We start from the raw sequence: 13468 nt of genomic DNA, 5'->3' as shown, positions 1-13468 counted from the left end.
ATAAAATTGCAATGCCAATCAAGAAACCTGAGGCTGACGCCTTAAAGGCATTCATCAAACAAGAGTTAAAAAAAAGTCTTGGTACAAAGGTTATGGAAATATGATACTGCCCCTGAGTGTCTTTATAAGCGTGCTGTGCCTGCACAAGTTGATAGACACAACGTTAGAGCTTCAGTCTACACCTGGAGAACAGGAGGTGAGTTATCATATTCGTTTTTACAAACAGACATTGCGCTCGGTTTTCACATGGATGCTCCCTAATTATAGGTTTATTTATTATCATTTAATTTTATTAGTATAGTAATATTAGTATTGCATCTGATTAGTTTCAGTAAGTTTTGCAGTATTTGTAAGAATACTTAAATGAAAGTAATGATCTTATAACACATTTTGCTATAAAATCATTTAAATAGATAATAGAATAGATTCAAATAGAAACTGATTTGATGTTTATTTGTTTTGAATCTTGTTTCCTTAACACATTTGGGCATTTGATGCATATTAATTCACATTTTGTGGTCTAATGGCCAAAGCTAAGTAGTCCTATTTTTGCAAATAGGGTAACATTTCTTTACCAGCTGAGCTTAAAAGATTAATGATACATTTCGGTAACAAGTCCAGTTAATGTACAATATTTGTTCAAGGTTCAAGGTTTGAGATGTAAATCATGAATGCATGGGAGGGGTTGAGGCACCATAACCACAGAGTGATAAGGCCTACAATGTTGATTGCAGGGAAAAACTTATATTTCTTATATGTATAAACCTATATTTTTTTTTCAGCGCTGCCACAACAGACCTCGCCATGCGGTTCAACACTCTGTTCTTCCTGCTGATCCTTTCCTGTGTCTGTCTGGCGTTGGCACAAGGTACAGCAATTTTAAAGAAAGAAATCTGAAAACAGTGTCATATGTGCAGCATGCAATAAAGAGGCGTGAAGACACAGCAGAGATAAAGGAGGTTGTTTTATTGCTGAAGTGTGTGCGTGGGTAGATGTTGCTTCACTGTGTACTTGTCTTAAACAATATATCTTTGTTGTGCAAATTTGATCATGTTGTTAAATGGTGATTTTATGTTTTCAGTGTCCTATGATAACTGCTGTCTAAAGTATGTGAGATCAATGGGCCCCAGTGCTCAAAAACACGCAGTGAAGTACAGACATCAGAAGACAGATGGAGGCTGCAACATCCCAGCTGTAATGTAAGTGGATGTACAACAAATAGTGACGTTATTATTGTTAAATAAACAGTCACAAAAATGCTTTTCTGGTTGCGTCTGTACTGTAGCACCCATGACATGATGTCTTTAAGGGGTTCCTCTGACAAATACCCCCTTCATTGTTATATTATAATAATGATAATTACAGTGAAACTAGCAAAAATCTAAGTGGAAAGTGAACGTACATACAAAACTTCCATTTTAGCACTTTAACACAGCAACCTCTCTGAACTCGCAGTGATTTTTTCTTTAACCCATATCTGTTTTATTTGCATGCTAAAAATAATCCTCACCTGTGCCAATTATCTTTCAGCTTCACCATGAGGAGGGGCCGTATCCTCTGCACAGACCCAAAAGAAACGTGGGTAAAGGAACTGATGAAAAAAATTGACGAGAGAACAGAGAAGCTCAGTAATATGGTAATTACTAAAACCATTTTGCGGCCTGAGGATTTGCTTGCGCATTTGAAAAACTGATGTTCACACTATTGTCTCTGTTCTTAACAGCGACGTCGACGACATTCAAGGAGAGGCTGAGGGCAGCTGCCAGCTAACATTGGCCCCCGTTCATCTTTCTGCCATCTGCTATCTTATAAACGAGCAACGTGTGGTTTTATGGTGGTTTTTATGGTGTCTTACGGGAGGCAGTTGTGGAAGCCTGCCAAGAAATCTTGTAGCATTACTTTTGCTTTCACTCTGTGCAAATATAAGGGTCAAACGCTTAAAGTTTCGACACTTTTCTCTTTTTGGGTTGGACTCTTCGAGCTAAATGGCCACAGAAGAATTAATATCAATGCATGGCTGGAAATATTTCAATGAATTCACTGAAAATATTTGCTACTGTTTCTTGCCTTTTAAGACATGAGATATTCAACAAGCTGCTTAATAATCTAAATTGTCATTGAGTGTAAATGTTGTACTATTTAGAATAGCTGGCTCTTATGTAATATGTCCAGATGTCTTTAATTACTTTTTGAAATCAGCAAAAATAAAATAGGAGTCATAATTTTGTCCATGTTTTAAATGTTAATCTTTTCATATATTTTCATGTATTTTGTTTGCACGTTTTACTACAGTATATGTACTCAAATAAACATAACTTTTTGTATCATGGTCACAGAGGCTTTGATGTTTTCTTGCTGTCACACAGTTAATCACAGTATATGCAGATTGGGATGAATTTAAGTCTGAGTAAATAAACAAGTTGGACTTAAAAACCTTTGGTAAATGCATATTATCATATTATTTTCATACTGCGTACCATCTGTGCCAGTATTTATGTCTACATGTGCGGTCTCTTCAAGAGATTTCATGAGGCTGTTTTAATGCTCCTCCCTTACTTAATTCAAATAAAACATTTCTAATCCTGCGTGTGCAGTCCTAAACATCAGTTTTAGTAAACAGCCCCAATCATAAAAGACCTTGACGTTTAACTACTACTTCAATAATACAAAGACTGCAGTACAGAGATTACTATTAAAGTTTGTGTTAGAGTGATGGATGCACATGGTTTGCCATTGCATGCTCTGATAGTCTTTGTCCACCTCCAACAAATAAAATTGCTGCATTCTCTATTTTTCCTTCCTTAGCTTTTAGTGGAGCTTCAAATTGAATTGCTTTGCACAAAATGCACAAATTCTTCAGTTTAATAATAACAAAATAAGCGACTGTAATATCAAGATTTAAATCCTCTGACACAAGGAGGGAAACAAAAAGGAAATTCTCGAGAAAGAAATCAGGCACAGGCAAATCTTCAATGAAGCATCTGTGAATGATGATTAACATCAGTATGATCTGATTTGACAGTGCTGGGCACATTCATTGATCTGTGCTACTGCTGAGACTTGCAAGCGATAAAATCTCGCTGTGAGTAATGTAGGTGCTTTCACACAATGCTGCTCTGCAGAGACCTTTTTTTTCTTGCATGCAACAAGATGAAGCAAGTTGGTAAAGTATGGCTCATGTACTAATTTTCTTGTGTTTGTTGATTAAAGAATTAATACGAACACTGCTGACAGCTAATGTGCACGTGAGAAAGAAGTGAGAATGATTGGTATTGCTAAAATTGGTATTGCTAAAAAAAAAAAGAACAAAAACTTTTTAGCACAGGGCAATTGAGATTTTAAAAAACGAATCTTCTTTGCATGCAGTTGAAGTATTTGTTTGAAAAGGTTGCCAACTTAGCCAAAAGGCAAAAGTGATTGATAGTCTGACAAATACAAAATAATTACTGAGACATCGGTGGCATAAAGAATATTGATGGACATCCAAAATTGCATCGAGTATGATTAGTAGTTGTACCACCATTGGAGGTCAAAGAATTGGGTTGCAGCTTAAAAAGGTTTTCGTTGCTGAGGCTTTGTTCCTTCGTGTTTATACAACAGTAATGCTGATGAATGTGCATGCTGAGGCAGAAAGAGCTGGCTGGTTGGCAGCCTGAGCAGAAATTTTAGCATCTTTGTTTAAGAGGGGGGGACGGGGAAAAACATGAAATCAAAACATGTGGAAAATCACCCTACACTGAAACAAAAGTGATGCATTACAGGAAAAGTGGTGTTTGAACACATATTAGAGAAGCAGAGGAATTTATGTTTTAAAAAAACTTGAGTAGAGACTTTTTTTTCCGCTGTTCATCTTCGCTTTTTAACTGCTGCTGGTAAGCGGCACTCATCTATCACTCAGAGACATGAGTGATGCCTATAAATCATGGTTATTATGAAAATGTAAAAAAGGGAAACAAATCAAGTACCTAGATGAAAGAAGTTGCAAAAGATTACACATAGAAAAGTTATTTGAAATTGACATTATATTTATTACTGTGATAATTTAAGACTTTAATCAAACTCCCAAGCTTGTCACCACAGCTACTTACTTTCACTCTGACCAGTGAATGCAGTGAATGAAAAATATTTGTCTAATATGTGACACAAATATGTAACAGAACTGTAATGACTGGACAAACGTGCAGTTTCAACCACCAAACACTCTTTGGTAGATTTCCCATCAAAGAATGGCCTGAAGGAAGGAAATCACAACACAACTTTGTACCTTTTATTTATGACAGGTGTAAGCGTGCTATTTCTGAGAGATAACGGTTCACATTAAAAAAAGAAAGACTGAGGCAAAATGCAGAGTTTTTAAGAATACATGGACTTTTACATATTTATTTACTGAACTTGAAAGTAAACTTGCTGTGCTTATTTTGTGGAGAAAAAGGAGAACTTGAAGTGTTTATCAAAGAAAGTTTGGTGGACTATAATGGCACTATAATGGCCCAAGAAAAAAAGAATTTAAAACAACCAGAGTGCTTCATAGGCAACCAAAATAAATACATAAATAAATAAATAAAACAGATCGAGGATATTGTGGGAAATCTGGAGCTTCAGTTCATAAACAAAGGAGATAATTTGACTTTTTCTCCTTGGCTCTGGATGAGAGCTGCAATGTTCACGACACAGCACATCTTTGTATGTTGGATAATGACCGACTTTAAGATCATGCATGAGCTGGCATCAATGCACTCAGTGAAAGGGACTATAAGAAGGAGTGATTTGTAAGTTTTGATAGGCTCGGGCTGAAATGGGACAAACTTGTTTTACAACATGTGTTACAACCACTGGCTGTCCAAATCTGACAGGGAAAACTTTTGAAGCAGATCCAAGATAAAGTGACTAAAATAAACTTTTGATCTACCGTTATATACGAACAAACAATTTCAGTGATAATGTTCAACAAATCCAAATACAAAGCCTCTCTCTGTATTGATCACCTCTCTGGGTGATCCAAGGCGACTTTAATCTATTTGTTCAAGCCCAAAATAGACCAGATGTCTCTTAGTGAAGAAGAAAAAAAATGAAAAACCTAAACTATGTGCAGTAACAGTCTACAGAAAGTTTTTGAAATTTTGCAAAAGAAAACATGGCCATTTGTTCACAGTTGGTTTTGGTAATGTTGATTAAATAGTGAAATGTTGGTATTTTACTATGCTATTTCACAATTTCATTACTAAATTGTAAGATCTACCCTTACCAGTAGTGGTTTATAAAAAAATAAAATTAATATTGATCTGAACTGACTTCAGTTTATTGGTGCTTCATATGGGCCCTTGGGAAAATTTCCCACCGCTGGTCTAAGTCAATAATTTTCAGTCATGCTGCACCAATGCGCTGCCCAGGAACTGCAATCCATCAATTTCTCAGCTTTCTCAGCCCAGAATGGTGACTGACCTACTGTAAGTCTGCTTATGAGCCGGTGTATTTCATGTTAGCATAACATGCACACAACTGTGCAAGTATATGGTTTAGCATCAAACCTAATCAGACGCTTAAATCACCCTCACACAGCTAAACATGAACATTTTTAAAAAGCTAATGGCTAAAACTAGAGCTGGCCAGAGTACATATCTAGCAACCTGGGTATGAGCAAAGCGTCAAAGCACTAACTGGAAAGTGGACAAAAGACAAAACAGAGAAGAGGGTGGATGTCCTGTCATACTGGTAAAGGATGTCAGTAACTGACATATGTTTTGTAAGGTACAATTAGTCAGGTAAAGGTGACACAGCACACAAACTCCTCTTCAGTTGCACTAACTTCCAGTAGCAGAGCACTTAAGTTGTTGTTTTTTAATTGAGAGAAGATCCTCTAACTTAATACAGTTTTAGGAAAGTTATAATGTTATTAAAATAATATTTTGCATTAAAAATGGTCAGTTATGGCTTTTAGAAAGAAAATGGAAATCTGCAAAAATCGGTGTCGGGAGATCAGACTTAAAAAAAACTAAAATTGGACAGAAAAATTGCAATTGAGAGAACTCTAATTTTAGATATAAATCTCTGTGTCTACTTTAAAAGTAAACATTGTTGGGCAAGCTACACATTACTGTGTCAGCAAGGTAATTTTGCTTTTTGCTTTGTAATTTTATTTGAAATGAATAAACATGGAATTCATTTTTTTTCAAAGTCCAAGAGTTAATAAAACAAAGAATCTAAGCTTCGGGAAAAGATGAATGAAAACCCTACAAACACATTAAAATCATATTTAAAATTCAGATATATGGAGTATTATGATCTTGTGAAACAAAACACAGAAACATGCACGTATTGTTAAAACCAATCAAGACTTTGCTCCTTTAAAAATGAACATGTATTTATGGGTTTTGATACTTCCACATTCCTGTTACCTTACCGATGGATGAACCTGGGTTATTGTCAGCCCTCATAATATTTCTGTCAGGCTCATTTGGTTTAAATGCTCACTTCGTTAAAGCTACAAAAGAGTGCCAAGTATGGTCACAGAGTGTGTCGGTGTGTACACTGGCATTTACAATAACGTCCTATCCAAAAACAACTCAAAAATGAAACCATTTCACCCCTTAAGCAGCTCCATATGACAACAGATAGATAGATAGATAGATAGATAGATAGATAGATAGATAGATAGATAGATAGATAGATAGATAGATAGATAGATAGATAGATAGATAGATAGATAGATAGATAGATAGATAGATAGATAGATAGATAGATAGATAGTAATTGTACCCCTCTTCTCATCTCATGGTTGTTCTTCAGGAAACTAAGCCAAGTTTTCCAAAGCTGGTGCTGTACTCTTTAATTTCTTTAAGAAACAAAAACTACATGATGACACAGACCACAGAGTAGCGCTTGTTTAGCAAGCCATCTGAACCTGCTCTCCATCTGAGTCTGTTCTGAGATTCTCTGGTGCATGTCTGAATGTAACCCACAGCTTCCACAGACCTCCTCTTCTGAATTCGATGTAGCAAAATCCGATATGCACCAGTAATGGGGCTCTGCAAGTTTAGGTTGTTGTTGAGAAGATGAACTTTGGTGATGCCAAGATCCTCCAGCATTGCTTTTAAATTTAGATCATCTGACGTCAGGATGTAGTTGGGTTCAGCCAGATGAAAGGGGGTAGATCTACAAGGTGCATAGGCCTGAGGGTATTCAATGCCTCTCATCCAGTCACTCTCCATGATCTGTGTCATAGTTAGGCGATCCAGTGGAAGTTGCCTCAAGAGGCCCTTGATAATATCCTGGCATGACTGGGGTACATAAGAGGGGATTGTATAAGAGCCATGCAGGATGCAGCACTTAAGCCTGCCTGTGTTACTGGCTTTAAATGGCATTGTGGCAGTCACCATAAAGTAAAGCAAAATACCCATTGCCCAGATATCTACGTACTGACCAATGTAGCCTTTCTCTTTAAACAGCTCAGGGGCTGCATAAGGCGGAGAACCACAGGATGTGTAGAGGACATCGCTGAGGCAGCAGGATGTACTAAAACCAAAATCACCCACTTTAATGCAGTATGTGCTGGTGTAAAAGATATTCTCAGCCTTCAGGTCCCTGTGGACGATATTATTATCATGCTGGAAAAAGAGAAAGAAAGACTGTTAAAGTTATTTTACAATTTAATAACTGACAGTAGTACTTTTTTTAAGATATGAGAACTTTAATACAAACACATGAAAGTTTAAAAGTGTCACTTGTTTTATTTTCCAGCAAAACGAAACCTTAGCAATGATCAGCTGAATGTTTCTCTGAACTTACCATATATCTGACTGCAGATAGGACCTGTGAAAAGACAAGCTTGCTCTCCAGGTCTGACAGGCGCCCCCTGGTGCTGATGCGGGAGAACAGCTCTCCTCCGCTGGCATACTCCATCACCAGGTAGAGCCTCTTGAATGTTTCCACCACCTCATACAGGCGTACTATGTTGGGGTGGGCCAGCTTCTCCATGCAAGAGATTTCAGAGGCAAAAAGACCCTGAGAGTGTTTGTCCAAACGCGCCTTATCCAGGACTTTTACAGCTACTCTTTCTGTAAGATGAGAGGAAAAGGCAAAAAAAACAACAACAAAAAAACCAGTGAGGAAACCAGAAAACAACGTTTTCCAGTTTCTTTTCTACCTTTTTCCTGTATTCAATCTTCTTTATCTCTGCATAATCTGCTATACAAACGAGTTTCAGCATCATTGTCATATTACACCACGTACACGGAGTGCTAAGCACAAAACAATATGGATTAGTGGCTGGCTGAGATTAGCTGTCTTCTGACATCTGCAGTGACCCAGACTGACTGAAGTGATGTCTGTGCATTCAACTGATAGCTTACATCTAACAGGTGAATGAGGTCATTTGGCACAAAATCCCCCGTGTACTTTGCAGCATATATAAATAACAGAGATACTTAAGAAAGACGTCCCTTATAAAATGCCTGAAAAGCTTGATTTTACATCTTTATCACATTCTTGTAGTACATCTTTTCTTTGGGAAATGCAGTGTAATTTAAAGGTTAATTAGGATCAATCGGGCACATATTTATGTATTGAGTGCTGATAGCCAAATACAACTCAGTTTATTGCCAATGTTTGCTTCATGTATGAGATAAATGGCAGACGTAGCTTTTTCTGAGCAATTCAACATTACACCGGCACTTTAATTGTATATTTTATCTTCAACGAATGTGGATCACACACTGTTTTCTGCTTTAAATAACATAATATTATTTATGATAACAACAGGAAGTAAAGCTTTATGTAAACTGGATTATTTCTGATGTAAATATGTGATATAATAACAATGATTTTAAATTTACAACTTATAGTCATTTCCTACCTGATGACCCAAGATGTGATAATGAAGGTAACAAAAGACAAAGCATCAAAAATCTCACCTTTGGTCAGGTCATGAATTCCCAATCTAACCTGGGAGAAGTTGCCAGACCCAATCTCCCCTCTGAGCTCGTAAAGCCCTACTCGACGTCCAAATATCAGGTCATTCATCACCTTTTCTGAATGGGTCAGATCATACAAGGCCTTTCCAAATGCCGTGTGCTGCGTCGCCGCCTCATCCCCTGTCTCATTCTCTTTTGTCCCTGCCTTTTTGCCCAAATTTGGAGACATCACGGTAAAAACCTCTTCCTGGCGAGGAATTGTCTTCAAGTGAGCCCCTGAGAAGAAGAAGGGAATCCAGCTGTTATCATACTGTGAGATGCAACAAGAGTTACTTGATTATTGAATGATTATTTCTGTATTGGATTTGATCTAATTGACATGTACACATAAAATGCAATCCTGCAGTTAAAAATGTTCAAATCAAACAAAAAAAAACATCTTTGTACTCACATGTTTTCCCTTTTATGTTCTTTTTACTCCTTTCTACGTTTATGGCATTATTTTTGTTTTTTAAATACATGATTATTTTCGCCTGGCACCAGAGAGTCCTCCAAGTTTCTTTGTTTTCTGTCTTGTTGAATATTTTAGAAAATTAAAAGTTGATAAATTAACAAGAAAATAAATTTCCACAAAACAGCAACCGGAGGAAAAAGATTGTCTGAACAAATACGAGCAGTATGATAGGAAATGAAAATCATCTGCAGGCATCAGGAAAAATGCTCAGAGAAGAAGTTTCTTAGATGATGTCAAAGGAGCTTGCAAAGAAAAGCGTCTGGACTTCTTTAAGTTACTTGAAGACGTTTCACCTCTCATCCGAGAAGCTTCTTCAGTTCTAAGGTCAAATGGTGGAGAGTCCCAGATATAAACCTAGTGGGAGTATCCCCCCACAGAGGGACAAAAGGACCCCCTGATGATCCTTTCTTAGATGATGAACCGCTTGTCCAGATGCTGCTACTGCACCAGCTCTCGCCCTACGCTGCAGTGTGTCTCTCCTCGCATATAATCCGGAAATACAACATAACGCCATGTAATCCCAGCGTGTTGGACTCCTCCCACGCAGACAGACAATAGACAGGATTTGGAGGCTTCTAAACTCTAGACATGAACTAACCTCTGTATATCCTTGTTAGGGGTCAGCCAGCTGGGGCAGGGTGATTACTGCATCTTCAGCTGGCTCAGCTGGACATGCATTCCTCAGATTGTAGCCTTTATTGAAGACAAGCACGGATCACATTTTGACATTACTAATTAAACATTTTACCTAAACAATTATCATACTTGTCAAATTGCGAACAACAGCACTGATAACTCAAAATACTCATTGTTTTCCAATAGAATTGCAAATAAAAAATGCAATCCTACCCTCACCTAAAAAACTAAAAACAGTGAGAATAGAGTATGCGTGCCTTCTTTGCCTTGTTACTGGGCTACAGAGCAAAGCAGTGACCCAGACATTGACCATGACACCAGACAGACACTTGGCCAGACAGCCCACGCACTGATATGTGTTACCAGTCAGTCCCGTCAACCTCTGCTACCCAGGCTGGACACGGGCACCGTCTGGCAGTCACCGTGCATAAGCTGCTTGTTCGTGTCACAAGTGAGTCTCTATAATCCAATCACAATCTCAGTGATCATCCAAGCACGTGTATTGTAGTCTTCTAATAAAGAAGAGATCTGTCTGGGAATGTGAATTAACTACAAAGGGACTATTTCCTGATACAATATCAGGATGATGTTACAAGAAATTTGTGATCTGTCAGCATATGGTTAAAATTACATTAGATGAATTGAATACAGTTGTGTGATTGAAAGGTTTTTTAATGGTAATCCAAATGGGCCAATGTCAAGACTTGAACCTAATGCAGTTTAAAAACTATAAGAAAGAAAAGAAAAAATGGTTTATGCTTCCTCTTCAAATATTATAAAACTATCTATTTAAAAACAAGTACTCCAAAGGTTTGTAAGTATTCCAATGACCTGTGTATTTTATATTCAAAAGAACTTCACAATGTGAGAAAAAGAGGCACACACAATGCTTTGAAAGACTCTTAAATGGACACAAACTGAAAGTCATTCTCACCAATAACATCTGGAGGTTTTTCTACTGTCACAGTCACCTTTGAACTGATTTTATTTTGGCTGTTTCCAAGTTTAAACATAAAAAACAAGCTCAAGTAACCTCCATCTGTGGAGGAAAGGGTGGGATCCTAATACTGGACATTGTGATCAGACAGCATGCCAGAAAGCTGCACTATATTTTGCACCGATCAGCCATAATATTAAAACCACAGACAGGTAAAGTGGACAACCCTGAGTATCTTGTTGGAAAGCAAAGATCTGCTGGAAAATCTTTGGTCCTGGCAATAATATGAATATTATTTTTGATAGATAGCATCCACCTGGTTACCCCTGGTGCATCCTCCACATCCTTCAGCCCCGCATGTGCTTAACTCATCTGGTTTGTTGTGGCTGACCAGGATGTGACTTTTATAAACAATCTCCGATAATCTTCTTTATGTGTGACTCAAACTTGATAACCTATGTGACCAGATTGCATTAATACAAGCCAGAAACTTATTTTGAAAACCAAAAGCAAAGCAACACACCCTTTGATCTACATAATCAAATCAAGTAACTATGAATGTAACATTACCAAGATTATAAGAGAATTTCAAAGAGATGTGTAGTAAATTAAAGAAAGGAATCAACAGCTGAAACTGCTGTAGGGCTGTCACCTTAATAAAGGTGTCTGAGCGCTGATGGTCTTCACGTTGATCCGCTGATCCTGGTGAAAATGAGGGGATCACATCAACACATCAAAGAAGGATTAACACCTCGTCGAGATACTAATTAAAAATGAGCAAAATGTGAAGATTACCACACAGCTGAACGCTAAAGTCAAGATATCTGAAGAGGAGAGAGAAGGCCTTATTGACCTGACAAAGCATCCAGATCCACTTTTATCAGAAGTAATATTGACATAAACTTGTATCTCTACAAGTTTATCTTGTAAGTACTTAATCTCTCCACTTTCAGTGAAGATTAAAAGCAGAGGGCAGTTCTGAGGGGTTTGGCCATTTGGTGTCATGTTGAATAAACACAAAGGTGCTGGAGTTTTCTAAAGGTGAGGCTCAAGCCCCCATGCTGATTGTGTTTATGTGTTTGGGACAGATTTTGTTTTAAGTCAGAGGTGCTAAACACCTTCCCCCTGAGATAAAAGATGATTAATGCCTTTGAATGAGCGACACTTTAATGACTCAGGGATACTTAAGCACTTCATTAGCGTGAGCTGAGGCCCGGTCGACACACTCGAGCCAGTGTGTCCTTACAGCAGGAACGGAAAAGCTGTAGAGATTTCCTTTGAAGTTGGCTTCTGGCTGGAGAAGCATGGAAATTTGATTAGCTCTCACTTTTTTTTGACACCGCCCCTCTTTGAGGATTTTAGGTGACATTTGGGGCTAAAGCTCAATCCCTTATAAATATCTGAGGAGGGCAGAAGGACTCTCAGGATCTGGCAACTGAGGAGTAGATTTGGACTAAAGCCATGGATATACAGCAACCTTTCCTACTCTTTCTGTGCGTCCTCCACTTGACCTGTAAGTGTTTGCATTTTCTTTTCCACTGCAGCTGTGATGTGTAGAGCAGAAGGTAATCACTGACTCAACTGACACAAATTCGCTCAGATACACAAATGATCGCCTTTTAAATGTAAGTAGCTGAAGGTGTGATGCTGAGATCAAGGATGGGTTTAAAGATTAAAAGTAATATTTTTTGTTAAAGTTTTCTCCATAGAATAATCTTTTTCATGAATAAAAGACTTGGAAGAAAACCGAATCCTGTACAGCTCATGTGTAACTGAAATGCAGTTCCATGTTGAATCACCAGGGGAAATGTTGCGTGCTGCTTCTTGTGTTTTCCAGTGATGGGAGTGCTGAGCAAACATGTTGACCACAGGAACCTGTTTACACAAAGAGTGTGCTGCAAGAGGCAGAGCCACTTTGTGTACATTGGACAAGGCAAGGAAACACATTCCTCCACATGTTTCAAAATCCCACATCTTTCCACTGTACCCTCTATAGAAATCAAAGCAAGGTTTCCTCTGATGTGTTAAAACAGGCTAAAGCAGGCCTTGAAGCTAAATGATGAGTTTAGACTTCTGCAGTTAAAAGGATGAACTTTGTGTGCTGTCTGTCTTTAAATTGGCCTCGTTTTTCTTTCTTCAGATATTTTAGGAAGTCACATCAGTGTAGATGTAGGAATGTGCAGATCACATTGTGGGGCCCCAACAACACCATCGTATGAAGCAGGGAAGCAGCAATACTCAAAATATTCTTCAATGCTGGACTTCCTCAAGAGCAAAAAAGTAAGTGAAAGCTTGCATTATCATAAGAATAGCTGCAATAACAATATGGAAAAAGTGCAGCTTTGTAAACCATTAGCCTAACATCTGTGGGCTTACTTTGCACAAACTTATCATTTATATTATTTATAATGTGACACTAGCATTAGCAAGGTATTAGCAAGTGCTTAATTCATCATTTATATATCATTACTG

At 37.8% G+C, this 13468-nt stretch overlaps 2 protein-coding genes across 2 annotated transcripts; one reads left to right on the top strand and one right to left on the bottom strand.

The window, feature by feature from the left end:
* Positions 1-119: 119 nt before the first annotated feature.
* On the top strand, positions 120-2408 carry ccl25a (chemokine (C-C motif) ligand 25a). Its single transcript, XM_084912771.1, has 5 exons — positions 120-196; positions 783-868; positions 1082-1199; positions 1531-1636; positions 1724-2408. The coding sequence occupies exons 2-5, from the start codon at positions 805-807 to the stop codon at positions 1751-1753; spliced, it is 318 nt and encodes a 105-aa protein (XP_084768897.1). The 5' UTR covers positions 120-196; positions 783-804; the 3' UTR covers positions 1754-2408.
* Positions 2409-6255: 3847 nt separating this feature from the next.
* On the bottom strand, positions 6256-9475 carry LOC146367903 (serine/threonine-protein kinase NIM1-like). Its single transcript, XM_084912986.1, has 4 exons — positions 9361-9475; positions 8910-9185; positions 7786-8054; positions 6256-7604 (listed from the first exon to the last, which is right to left on the bottom strand). The coding sequence occupies exons 1-4, from the start codon at positions 9428-9430 to the stop codon at positions 6849-6851; spliced, it is 1371 nt and encodes a 456-aa protein (XP_084769112.1). The 5' UTR covers positions 9431-9475; the 3' UTR covers positions 6256-6848.
* Between the last annotated feature and the right edge of the window lie 3993 nt (positions 9476-13468).

The sequence above is a fragment of the Perissodus microlepis genome, chromosome 18 (genome assembly GCF_051167445.1).
Source record: "Perissodus microlepis isolate ML-2025 ecotype Zambia chromosome 18, ASM5116744v1, whole genome shotgun sequence".
Classification (NCBI taxonomy): Eukaryota; Metazoa; Chordata; class Actinopteri; order Cichliformes; family Cichlidae; genus Perissodus; species Perissodus microlepis.
The sequence above is the reverse complement of the archived record's forward strand: the minus strand, read 5'-3'. Positions and strand labels throughout refer to the sequence as shown.

Coding starts and splice junctions, on each gene's coding strand:
- ccl25a (XM_084912771.1), top strand. CDS start 805: ATGCGGTTCAACACTCTGTTCTTCCTGCTGATCCTTTCCTGTGTCTGT. Junction 869..1,081: donor CTGTCTGGCGTTGGCACAAG/GTACAGCAATTT, acceptor TTATGTTTTCAG/TGTCCTATGATAACTGCTGT. Junction 1,200..1,530: donor TGCAACATCCCAGCTGTAAT/GTAAGTGGATGT, acceptor ATTATCTTTCAG/CTTCACCATGAGGAGGGGCC.
- LOC146367903 (XM_084912986.1), bottom strand. CDS start 9,430: ATGTATTTAAAAAACAAAAATAATGCCATAAACGTAGAAAGGAGTAAA. Junction 9,186..9,360: donor GAACATAAAAGGGAAAACAT/GTGAGTACAAAG, acceptor TCTTCTTCTCAG/GGGCTCACTTGAAGACAATT. Junction 7,605..7,785: donor TATCTGCAGTCAGATATATG/GTAAGTTCAGAG, acceptor CTCTTTTTCCAG/CATGATAATAATATCGTCCA.